This window comes from Rhinolophus sinicus, linkage group LG05, assembly GCF_036562045.2.
Source record: "Rhinolophus sinicus isolate RSC01 linkage group LG05, ASM3656204v1, whole genome shotgun sequence".
NCBI classification, from domain to species: domain Eukaryota; kingdom Metazoa; phylum Chordata; class Mammalia; order Chiroptera; family Rhinolophidae; genus Rhinolophus; species Rhinolophus sinicus.
The window spans coordinates 182,957,348-182,970,598 of record NC_133755.1 but is presented as its reverse complement, the minus strand read 5'-3'; the positions used below and the strand labels follow the sequence as shown (position 1 = coordinate 182,970,598).

The window sequence follows — 13,251 nt, the reverse complement described above, 5'->3', positions numbered from 1 at the left end:
TTAAGAGCCACACAACCTGACGTATCACCACTGCGGCGTGAAGTCAGCTGGCCCACAGCTGAATCCTGTCTCCAGGCAGTTATGAGCCAGTCATTTCATCCTCAGTTTCCCTGCCTGGAAAGCTGGGCTACTACATACAACAGGCCCTGCTCCACAGAGCTTTGCCAATATTAGAGGAGGTCCCTGCCTGGCACACAGGAAGTGATGGTTAAGTCTGCTGTCACTGGAGCAGCAATGGAAGACACATCCGGTCTTCCACAGCTAGGCCTTACGTCTTTGCATCACTGGGGATGGCTGACTGAGCAGGGTGGCGAGACCGTGATAGATGGCTCCTTGTTTCGCTACCTCCAGTGTCACCACGGAACTTGTTCTTGTCATGAGCTCTGCGGCCCTAGGAAGAGAGGGGCACAAACATACAGGAAATGAAACACAGTGCTGCTCTGTCCCCACGGGTGCCTGCGACCAGGCAATGGGCAGCGCAGCCTACAGCCTCCTCTGCTGCTCTGAGCAATGGTTCTGCCCTTCAGCCAGACTCCCTACTGCCTATTGCTTTCCTAATTAACGACGCACACATCTCCTATGATCACATTCAGAACAAGAAGAGGACAGAAATTTCAGGAGGTGTTCAGAATTTGTTTTAAAACTTCAAAGAAACTGCTCCAGACTAAAACACGTATTTATATTTTGCTAACAAATGAAACGTCATGCACATTAAGAGTTTTACACTTAAAAAAGGTAAAGAGTAAGGGCATAGGTTTTTGGCATTATTTTTCGTCTTCCAATTGCAAACTGTAAGGTGAGCGATCCCTAAACATGCTAAAATCACGCTTAAAACAAAGAAATGAATGATACCTTTCTTGAGAGAGTCCTACAAGACTTCGTCCATCCACACTGAGGAGCTGGTCACCGGCAGCGAGGCGGCCGTCCTGGGCCCAGCACCAAGAGGCAGAGGCATGTGTCCGGGGTGGGACAGCAAAAGGAGGAAGGGAGGAGGAAAGGCAACAGTCAGTACCCTTCGCGTTTGTTTGTTTGTAGCCAACAGTGTGTCTTGTTTTGTACCGGAAAGTGCCAGTGGATGTCTCATGTTATTTTTTAAATAGAAGATACACCGAGAATTGACCTCTTCAAAAAACGATACTAACCACATCTGCAGCACCTCCTTTCACAACAGACTTGACATAGATTCCAAGTTTATCTTGACCAGCACCCTAAGCAAAAACAAAATAAGAAACACTGCAGTGAAGGTACAGTAAGGAATACAATCCTCACAGAAGTAAAACAAAACTAAAAAAATAAAACATGTACATAGATAACGGTAACAGAAGTCCTGGTTCTTGTTTTTACAAGAAAATTAGAAATATAAAAACTGTATTAATAGAATTAACAGTCTACGTGGTAAATATAAAGAAACTAACAGGAAACACACCCATTTTGCATTTCCAAATTAAGAAAAATGACTCCTGAGAAATCAGTCAATTATTAACAAATCAGCTGATCAGAAGACTAACCCTGACTGAGTCCCAAAGGTAATTTAAGGTCAGTCCTGAACATCCACAGGGTCAGTGAACTAAAAAATACCCTCATGATATATACTGTTCAACACTTTCACACAAAGGCAACTGGCTACAGGACTTCCGCGTTCCACATTTACCTGTATCTCCTTGTTCTGTTCACACCTGTAGTTCACAATTTATACAGAAAGACACTTCTTGTGGCCAACAAGAGACACTCATGTGGCCAGAGCAGGTCGGGCAGAAAGGACTCTGCTTGGGTTCAGGTGGAGGGGCACGAGTTGTAACCCTAAATAAACACTGAAGCCACACAGAATGGCACCAGCTTCCTACATGTCACCTCATGGAAGGACACGGAGCTTCAGGGAGACAGATGTAAGTCACACATACAACCGTTTTACAGAAGGACCAACGCTTACTCGGACATTACAACTAGAACGTAAAAGCCAAAGTTTCGGATAATTTACTGGCGCATCATCCGCATGAAATCTCACGTGGATTATTTACTGCCAACACTCTCCAAATGAGTATCTCTCTCTTATGTCACAAGTACTTCACCAGCTGTGAAATACTGTGTCATAAAAGCAAAAATATAAGACTGTGTCAGACAAAGTTATAAAGACAATGACTTCAACAAATGACTTAACTGCAACAAACGTTCTACAGCACTCGAACTACACCATTTCCACTTATAAGCCTTCCTTTTCCCTGTAACTAACAGCACAGGTTTACAGAGAACAGTGTGACGGGCCAGCACAGCTGAGACCTCCCCGCTCTGCCCTTTGGGAAAACCCAGCGTGTCACTGTTTTGTGAGCCTGAAGGCGTGTATTACATGCCTCATTCAGAAACCAGTATAAAATGTCTCAGTCTAACAAAACAGCTGACAGGGAGGCAGGCAGCGTGTTTCAGACTTCCTGGGGTTACACGATCTGGGGTTGAGTTTCTAGAAGTTCTCTAGTTGCCCCAATCCAGCTCCTGACCCTCTGCCAAGGTGTTCTGACGTGCTCACCAGTGTCCTTCTGTGGCTGTCTATACACCCACAGCCACATGTCACCTGTGGGCGAACTCCTGCCCAGGCCAAGACCCCAACGCCGACCAGATGCCCCTTAGAAACCACCCAGCATGTCCAACACAACCCACAGCCAAGTGTAACCTGGGATCCTTGCCTGGGTCCTTTCGCCATAACATTAAAAACAAAAACAAAAAACAAACAAACAAAAACATTATTGGGACAGTTGGCAAAGTTTGTACTTTTTTGTATTTTTGAAATTCCACAATAAAAAAATATATAGTAGGCACTTAATAAATGGCAACTTTCTGAATTTTAGCACATCATTTAACGAAAGAGCAATAAACACACCTCTGTACCTGACTTCACTCAGACCAATTCTGGGTTTCCTTGAACCTCGGGACCTGACACACACTATGGGAAATTACTTCTGATACAAGCCCCACTGCTCCCATCTGTTAGAATGGGGATTCCTGCACACACAATCTAATTCGATGATTTTTTAAAAACATATTTACACAATCTATGATAACCGCTTAATCCAACAACTCAGCTCTTTAAATGACGATTTCACTCATTCTGCAAATACTCCCTAAGTGTCTATGCTGTCTTAAGCTCTGTGCCTCCATCAATGAACAAGACAGACCAAACACTCCCGCCCTCGTGGAGCTTATATTCTACAGCAGTTTTCTGCATAGGTGTCAAATAATAATTCTGACTGGGGCACTTAGAATGCCTCTTCCTCTTTTTCTGCCAATGCTACATGACACTTGTAGCTAGTCCCGTCAGATTTCTACTAAAGGTTCTAAAGTACAGTTACTGTCCTTCTGCTCTCTGTCTGATATAAAAGCAATGCTCACTGAGTTTCAGAATACAGTACCCCCCTTGCTCCCAGCGGTTTCAGTTCCCCATGGTCAATCTAGATCTGAAATATTAAGTGGAAAATTCCAGAAATACACGTGTTAAAAGTTTTAAACTGTGCGGCTCTGAGTGGCGCAAGCAATGAAATCTTGCGCAGTCGCGCTCCGTCTCACCTGGGATGTAACTCATCCCATCGTGCACGTCCCCGTACTGTACGTGCTCCCCGCCCGTGAGTCGCTTAGCCGCTGCTGCTGTCAGGTAGGTTGTAAGAGAGAGACCACATTCACATAACTTACCCTGAGTGCACTGTTGTATTTTATTAGTCATTGTTGTTCATTTCTCACGGTGTCTAACTTACAAACTTTACCATGGGGGGATGTACAGGAAAACACAGTGTGCACAGGGTTCGGTACTGTCTGCGGTTTCAGGCATCCGCTGGGGGTCTTGTTATGTCACCCCTGTGAATAAGGGGGGGGGTGTGACTGCACCAGATTTTAGTGTGAATGAGCACTTACCTACATTTTCACTCAGCATTAGGTTTTGTTAATGTAATACTGTCCTTGTAAATTAGACAATAAAAATCGTCCTTCTAATAAGAGAATCAATTACTAACCATCTTCGACAAGAAAAACGTCTAGTAATAATACTAGTAATAGTGCATTTAGTGACACTGACATAAACAATAAAACACCAAACATACACTTTAAAACAATAAATCAAGCTCTCCTTCCCCATTTCTAGTATGTTTTATAACATTACTATTAATAAAGAAAAAAAATCTCATTTATTTAGACTAACTGTAACAACAGGACTTTAAAATCACACAATCGAGTGATATAAGAAAATGAGAAAAAGTCTCTTTTGCTTCTCCCCAATAAACCAAGACCCTGCACACACACTCTGTGGTGCACGTCAGTCACTTTTGTTGCCCAGTTTTCACTCTAGGCAGATGTCTCTGTCCCACAGCCACCACAAACCGGCTTCACTGGATTATTACTTGGTGTTTTCAACCAGGGCTCATCTACCTGAGGAGAACGACTGCACCCTATGAGCCCACAAGTACCCACAGCCTAATACATAAGCTTCAAGTCAGGAGACGCCAGGAGAACTGCAGGTGTTGGAATAACCTGACGTCCTACACCACTTGTACACAGGTGAGTTACTGTACTTGTACCACACGCCATGTCAAATGGAATATGCCTACGTAGACTGTTTACGTAAACCCATCTCGTAATATAGGTATTTGACAGCATCACTACCACCACGACTTTAAACAGCAGAAGTTGACATTATCAATTTCGAAAATTTCTGGCCCCAAATGGACACCCTCCTTGGGCCGGCTCGGCCAGCTCCCTCGGTCCCCCGGCCTGAGGAAGCGCCCCCCACCCCAACCAACCCAGTGCCCGGCCCACGGCTTCCAGCTGCCTGCTGTCTAGAAAGGCAGCAGCCCCCTGCACATCCGTCGGCTCCCTGCACCAAGTTCAGGTTTAAGCCTCTCACAACACTTTGCTCGATCCACGTCCCGCGTCATGGCGCCCACTCTGTCCTGTTCCCATGTTCTTGCATTTGTTTATGCTGTTCTCTCTGTATGGCTTTCTGATGCAATGTTTGCCCAACTCCTTTTATCATCCGGTTCCCAGGCTCACCTGCCAGAACCTGCTAACCCCCTCACCTTCCCAACGTCAGACAAGATGTAATCTCTTCCTCACTGAAGTTCCCATGGGATTGTCCTGGTTCCCCTGAATGGTCGGGTCCTCTGTCCTGGATTCCAGCTACTTGGACAGAGGCGCCTCCCCCCAACTGCCTCCCATCCCAGAGCAGCCCCCTCACCCAGCCTCAGCCTCGTAAAGCTGCTACAATGTGGTCAAGTTCCTATTTTAGAAACCTACGGTGAGGAAGTCCGGAATGTTAAGGAATTCCTTAGCAGGTTAGGAAGCAGCTGCTCTATCCATTACATATGAGCTGGTAACACAACACTGATGACATTGTAAGGCTACTAGTTTGAAAAATTAGAAACCCTAAGCATTTTTGACGATGGGACCGAACGTGTTGTTGTTTTAGGAGAGGGACACTCCAGTCCATTCCTGTCAGGTGATGGATGATTAGAAAGGCATAGTATTGAATAGATATTTGCTCACGTGATGGGGATTTATTTATCTAAATTCTACGTTACAATCCCTTCTTTTAATCCCTAGTGAATTCAGGTTGTAAGCAGCATATCTGCTTGTCACAAAGGGAGGTCTTCATCAGAGGAAATATGAGTTCATGCTATTAGAAACCTCAATTCAGAAGACCCATTAGTGTCTAAAAGGTCTATTTAAGGCTCGTCATAAAAATTAATCAAAAGTCATCAACAAGGCATCATGAAATATGGTATTTAAAAAAACACTCTTGGTGGAGGTGGGTGATGCAAAGTAAAGAATCTGGATCTAGAATATTCTGAGAGGCACCCAAACTTTGGTTGGCCCTGAGTCTTCCAAATGTGGTCTCGGCCTGTACCACGTCCCCAAGAACCGTTCTCTCCTTCATAGACTGCTCTGCTCCGTTTCTGGGAAGATGCTGGCAGCCCACGGCCATTTTCCTTCCTGTGGACACACGTCCTTCCTGCAGAATGGCTGCCTCTATAGCAATGCCCTTCCCTCCTACACTCTGGTTCCCCCACCTCTGCTTATTCGAATCCTGTCTATACTTCATGTGCAGCTCAGTTAAGAACTGGCCATAAAAATTTGTAAATATGACTTGTACAAAGAAATTATAGTCACAGTGGTAATTATTTTAGGAAAACAAAGTTACAGATGAATACCTGGAGATGAAAGAACCAGGAGGAACTTCTAACTACTGTGTGTGTGCGCCTCTCAAATCAATATGGGTAGTTACTTTCAACCCAAACTCCACAACCTCTAACCAACTCAAAGGCGATGCCGTGTCTCCATCTGGCCACAGCAGCCTTGGGCTGAACGCCCACCTGGCTGGGTGAGCAAAGACAAGAACGCTCTCTTCATCTCTGCCCTCCACGCTGGGAACGGGCCGGGCAGACTACCATCCGACTGGCCATTGTTAATTCCTTAGCATTACGGAGCTTCCTGCTACCTGCCCAACTTCGTGTGAATAAAAATACAAATGTTACAGACTATGATAAAAAAAGTGTATGAAATAAAATTTATAAGTTCAGAAATATTAAACCACTTGTGTCTTATTTCTAAGCAATAACACACAAACTAATCTAGACTGAACTGAAAGAAAATTAAAATAATTCCTTTAGTTCCTGTTTTATTTATATACACACACATATATATATACACAGAGGCTGACACACAGTTAATTTTATGGTAATTCTAGAATTACCATAAGGAAAATGGGGTCCAGAGTTATAACTTTTTGCTGCTACATGTCAATGTATCCATCTGTCACTCAAAGAATATAAACATGAGCTATGTGAGCACTGACCAAAAGCCAATTACAGAATATAATTTCCAGATGTTGGTGAAGCTGTACCAGTGTGCTGTCCGATTCGACAGCCACTAGGCCCCATGCGGCTGCCACACCTCTGCAGTGTGGCCGGTCCCAATGGAAACGGGTAGCAGGTATGAGACACGCTCAGATTCTAAAGACTTAGTACGGAAAAAGAATCTAAAAGATCTTGTTAACAAATTATACGGACTACTTACTGAAATCCTAACATTTTGGATATAATGTGTAAAATAAAACAATTAAAACTGACCTCACTGTTTCAACTTTTTCTTAAGGTAGCTAACAGATAATTTAGAATTACCTATGTGGCCCACACATTGTGTTTCCATTGGACAGTACTCTGTAAAACTATAGGGTCTTCACAGTACGGACGTTATAGTAACCACAGATGCTAGTAGTAATAAACAGGGCAGATAACTGGGTAAAAACAGGATCTTAGTATAGTATATGCCAACATTATACACCCTGATTGCCAAACACAGGAAGAGTACCCACAACTATTAAAATAGAGAACACAATATAGTAAATGAATGTATAAAATACATTCTAAATTCTAAATAATTTTAAGAATTACCTGACTAAAGGTACCTCAACCGGTATTTGAAAAACTTATTATTGTATTTTTAGTGTATTTGTGAGTTGCAAAATTAAAAGAATAAGCATAACCATTCAGAATTAGCCATTCTTCATTTAACCAATCAAATTCCTTTTTAAAAAGGATCTTCTGGAAAGCATATGTGTTCCAAAGGCATTAGGAATGATGGATTTCGCTACCTACATCTCTGAAACGTAATGAGACTTAAGCATGAGAGGACCACGGCAGCAAAGCACCCAAACTGCATGGTTTGCCTTTTATGCCCTTCCGCCTCGTCGCAGACAATTAGAGAACAATGACCAGACGCACGAGTACATCAGCCAGGTAGTGCAAAGAAGGCAGAGCTCTAGGTCCTCAGTCCTCAAAACAAGCAACTACAACGAAGTAACAGATCCCTACGTGTGTGATATCAACTGTGAAATGCACCTTGAAACTGCTTTGCTTTCCTATGACAGTAAAGGAAGAGGGTTTGAGAAGAGAACTTGCGAAGGAGGTGGGACGGAGGAGGTGAGAGATCAAGGGCAGAGCGAGAAGAGGGTGAAGGAGCAAAGCTGGGTCTTGAATTTCCTTGTAAGAAAGGTACCAAGAGAACGGCAGTCGGTTAACACAGAAGTTCCCCAACAGAATGCCAGAAGGCACAGGTCCAACGCAGCTGCTGGACATCCATCCCACTTTCCCTAGAACCGAGAAAGAGACACGTACCTATCAGTTGCTTCACGTATCGGATGAAAAATGCTACAAGGAAAAGGCTGCCCAAATGCCTCGTTTCCTCTAATTCTTCCAACGCACCTTCTGGGAAGGCTTCAAAGGACAGGTACGCTCACCTCCCTGCTGCACAGCCAGACACAATCAGGAGCCTCAATCAGAAGGAACCTATGCTTCCAACATGCCAGTGGCAAACTGAGTGAGTGTGGGAGTAGATGATTAACAACATAAAAACATCATTAAAATACAATCCAAAAAAAAAAAGGCAGCAGGAGGAAAAAAGATATGCCAGCCAAAGCAGCATGAATTCATGGCTATTGTTCTCAGGCCGGGAAGCCCAGTCTGGACTGGCTGGGTTTCCAACAATCAGAGGGCTGGGATGACCTCAGCGCCCAGGAATACGGACAACTCGTCAGGCGCCCAGCCCCATGCTCTGCCCACTGCTCCTTTCTCAGGGCTTGACATGGCACATCTAGTCAGACAAGCAGTTCTGACCCATTAACCAGCAAAATTCAGACCAGAGTTTACCAACCACTGAAAAGCTCCCTCTTTTGGGTAGGGACGCCTTCATTCTGAAACGATCGGTTTTCGGTTTGAAAACTCCTTCTGGACCCACACCCTGCCCTCGGCGGTGTGGAAGGACAGGCCCGTGCACGACGGGGCAGCGCTGTGGACAAGTCCCAGCCTGATCTCTCTCTGTGAGCTGGGCTCTAGGCCCCGCTCTGTGGGTGTTTCCTCTTTGCATAAAATGCGAAACCAGAGGCATCACAGCTTCAGCTTTCCCTCCTCCACAACAAAGTGAAGGAAAATGAACCAGAAAGGAGAGTCTTCGGTTGGGTCCCACGGACGGCAGAGGAGGCAAACGTGCTGTGTGGGTGGGGTTCATCTGGCCAAAGGTGCAGAGCTTTCCTGAGCTTCTCAAAGGGACCTGTGACTCGAAGGAGCAAGAGCCCAAGGCTGGCCCCGGGCACCTGTGCACCCAGCGCACAGCAGTGTGCCCTGTACGTGCCTGGCGCTGAGCCCTGAGCCGACGGACCCTACAAATACCAAGGCTTCCTGAGGATCCCACCGTGTGAAACAACCGCTCTGCTTTAGAGCAGTAACACTTAAATGTTCCTGTCATGTGGTTTTAATATTGTAATTGAACTCAATCTAGAAATTAGAACTTAGGCCGTTATTATAAAACAGGTAAAAAAGTATTCTTTTATATAATATGCTATTTTGCTTTTAGAACTAAAACATAAAATACTGCTTTCAAATTCATAAGCAACGGCCGCGCGTGGCAGGCACTAGTTTTACAACTCCATACGGAAAGCTATTTCTGGCATTTCCAAGGCAGAAACACGGCGCACTTTGGAACTGATTTTAAAAAGGAACCAAGAATTTTCCGACCTCATTTCTTTAACTAGGTCTTTCCCACACGGTCACAGTCAGGACACTCAAGAACAGACACGAGTGAAGGTCTCAGATTCAAGGCACTAAATGACAGTCATGTAAGGAACATTCCTCCAACAGTGAGAGGCGGTGTGTTAATAAACACTGTGTCAGCCTCTCCTTTTTAAGGCGCAGGAATCTTATTTTGTGTTTAAGCTAACAAGATTTAAAAAACTTAAAATCAATATATAGTCTAAAAGCACAAACTAAAACTATCTTTAAGATACTACTGAATTAGCTGTTCATTTATAAATAAAATAGTAAAACAGTTAAGTACTTCTAAAAGTTGTTTGATGTTTACATTTAGAAAATGGGTTTTAGAAAAAATGAGTTTTAGAGAAAACCTACAGTAAAAACCACCTAATGTAGCCAAAACAAAATTACATCATGGATTTTCTTGTACATGTCGTCAGTAAATTATATAGCTGCAGTTACAATTACTTGAAGCAATTTTCACCATATTATAACTAGCCAGATTAAATGTATGTTTTTTTCTTGTACAAAAAGTATGTAGGAGACTTGTATTTTTACGAACCTTAAGAACTGGCAGCATTAAAACAAAAAGCAACTAACATCTGGGTGTGTAATTACAAGCAACATTAAAAGGTTGCTTCACGAGTAAGCTAATTAGTGACAGGTTTCAACAAGCTCCGGTGGGAGAAAAACATTCTTTAAAGATCAGTCAGCATGAGCACACCCGCATCCCAACAGCCCCTCAGGAAACTCACCACGGGCTCTGCTCTCCCCACAACGGAGAACCACATTGGGTCCCTACAACAGCTTCTCAACCTGGAAACACAACTGTCTACTTCTCTCAGCTGCAACAGCAACCAACACGCTGGCCTTGCAAAACTTGGGCCACAGTTCCAAGCGGGAAGCAGTGACACTTGTGGCCTTATCAGCACGAATGAGAAGCATGCAACATTCAGACTCTTACGTAACCAGTCAGCTCTGATTTCTGTTCACTTGGTACTTTATTCAACTTTAGAAAGAGCTAGAAAAATGAGGAGGGAACTGTTTGTATTTTAAAACTCCAAATTAAACAGGAAGCGTCGCGTTGGCCCACAGATAAGTAAGAAGTGGCACACTGAACCCCTAAAGCAATGTTTGGGGGAGGGAACAGCACACCCACACTGCCCCGAGCCCTCTGGCTTTCCCAGGACGGAACCGCAGTGTGCAGGGGCGGCAGAGGACTCAACGGCCAGTGTCCAGGCTCGCGGCGGCTAAGCCACTCACTAATTAGCCAAAAACACAGACTGGGCCAGATACAAAGACCACCAGAGCTTCTAGAAAAAACAAAACACACAGACACTAAGGTTACTGGGGCACAACTCAGCTACAGAGGCTGATTGGCTGTTGCAGGAAAGAACACAATACGCGGTGACATTAACCAGAACAAGTGACAGACGCGATCACCGACTCCCAGGCTGAGGACGCTTCCCGGGGCTCCCTCACCTGACACTGAGGTCAGCACATTGCCCTGGCCGTACCGCCGGCCTGGAGATGTGAAGTGGCCTGCTCCGCTCTGAGGTCCCGAGGGCAGGAGCTCAGGCACCCCACATCAAGAGGCAAGTGACCCCCGTCTCAGCCACGTGAGCAGCAGACCTGCAGCCAGCAGACCGCAGGCTCTGAGTTCTGTCCTCCAGAGCAGCTCTCTGCGACCCCACATCGCATCTGCGGCTCCCAGCCGGAGTCCCACACTCGCCTACCTAGCGAGACAGGCAGCGGATCGCACACGTATCCGTCGTGCTCAAGCCGGACGCTGCCTGTCACACTGCCATTGTCCCCTGCACCCCCCGTCCTACTCCAGTGAGCACTGGGTATGCCCAGCTGCGCACACAGCATCTGGCTGCGTGTGGCTATTTCTCTTTCACCCACTATAGCCAGTTCATCAAGCAACCTGGAAGCTGTTGCTCAACAAAGGTGCACCAGTGCCTACAATGACCAGAAACGGGAGCCCTGCAGCAGAGCACAAGACGGGGTGTCTGCTGGTCAGCGTCACGTTACCCCACAACAAAGCGACCTCCAGCTGCTGACTTGACTGCACGCCACTTCCACTGCCCCACGGAGCCTGTCACCATTTGGAAAGCAGGACCAGCTTCTCTCTAACTACCCCACTGGGCGCCCTGAGCGTGCCCCTGAGCCCCTCCAGCCCTGCCGGAACCCCATGCAGGGCAGCACTCGAGCACAGGGGGCCCCATCGGAGCCCATGCACGCTGCCGACCTCCCTCACAGCTCCATCGGGGCTTCCGGGCAGCAAGTAACTGACAGCGGCTGCAGTGTTCGTGGGTCGGTGTGACTGGGACACAGCCACTCCCCTTCGCCCACAGCTGCCCTGTGGCTGCTTTCCCACTCCGACTGCACAACCACGCAGTGGGGCAGAGACCGACCAGCTCACGAACAGCACAGACCTGCTCCCGCTGCCCTCAGTGCACCTCAAGGGGCACCCCCTTCCTGCGCCCCACCACAGCTGCAGCCTCTCCACGGCCCCTCAGCCACCATCTTACCTGGTTCGTACCTGCTTCCCCTTCAAGGTGCAGCTTCGAGGCCTCTCGGCAGGGAGGCCGTGCTGCCCGGCCCGGCACAGCAGAGCACAGGCCACCAGCAAAGATCCCTCAGAGTGACCCCTCCCAGGTCACTCGCTCATTCCCACTTGCAGCCTTGTCCCCGAGGGACCAACAGTGGCTGCTGCATGTCGACATTCTCGGTGGGAGAAGAAAACCTGACAGCCACACGGGTACTTAGTCCTGTTAAATGCAGGTACAAGCTGATGAGTTAACCACCTGTGGACTGAATCTGCAATGTCTCTTCAAACATTCTTGCTTTTCTTCTAGTTTTAAATGTACATATTGGTCACTGTAGAAAATATCTGCAAGACCAGACGCCAAAACAGAAGGAAGATCCCTGACACATTACGTTAGAGGATGCCACCCTCTCGTTTAGAAAAGGAGACGCGGGTCTTGCACCCTGGAAAGGAGGGAGCCACTCTCCACCTCTGCTGGGGCCGGCGGCACTGGGTGTTGAGAGGCGGGAGAAACAGAGTGGGCGCTCCTTCTTGTGGGTTCTCTGCTTTCTGGGGGGCCCTGTTCTGGGGGCAGCCTGTGGAGGGCCACTGCTATGGGAGCGACAGGGGGAGGGCGGCAGGAGCGCGCTGAATTCAGAAAGCACGCATTAGCAGGCCCAGTGTAGACACCCACATCCTCACGCTTCCCAACCCAGCTGTGGTCCGCAGAAAAGTTCATCCTTTGATTTACATCTGCCTAACTCCCTGTGTCGCTACGACTCCCCCTGAAGCCCCAATTCTATAATCCTGTATGCCAATTAGAAATACTGTTATTTTCTAGTTTTTTTCTACAAATCTCTTAAATGTATTAGCGTAAGAAACAAACAAACAAAAAAAACCCTAGAGATTTAAAGACTCAAAAGTGAAATTATACTCTACTTTCACACAACATTCTCTTCCGGAATAAATGTCCCTTTAGCAATTAGCTGCTACTTTCAAACATCTCAGTACATGTAACAAAGATCTAGTCTTATGAAGGCAGCGTAACCCGAACCGCAGTGTCCTCCTAAACTGTGGGAACCAGGCCTGGGTGCCACTGACTGCTCACCCCAAACCGCGTGTGGGACAGCAAGGATCCAGTCACCTATCTTCCCACGACTG

The 13,251-nt window shown here is 46.4% G+C and overlaps 1 protein-coding gene across 24 annotated transcripts in view; it reads right to left on the bottom strand.

The window, feature by feature from the left end:
* AFDN (afadin, adherens junction formation factor) overlaps window positions 1-13,251 on the bottom strand; it is a 131,137-nt gene that overhangs the window by 23,155 nt on the left and 94,731 nt on the right. For all 24 annotated transcript variants that reach the window (XM_074333846.1, XM_074333836.1, XM_074333835.1 and 21 more), the window contains 3 exons: window positions 1,143-1,208; window positions 853-926; window positions 273-391 (listed from right to left, as the gene is read on the bottom strand). In XM_074333846.1, coding sequence (XP_074189947.1) covers window positions 273-391; window positions 853-926; window positions 1,143-1,208 — 259 coding nt within the window. The remainder of the gene's footprint in view (window positions 1-272; window positions 392-852; window positions 927-1,142; window positions 1,209-13,251) is intronic.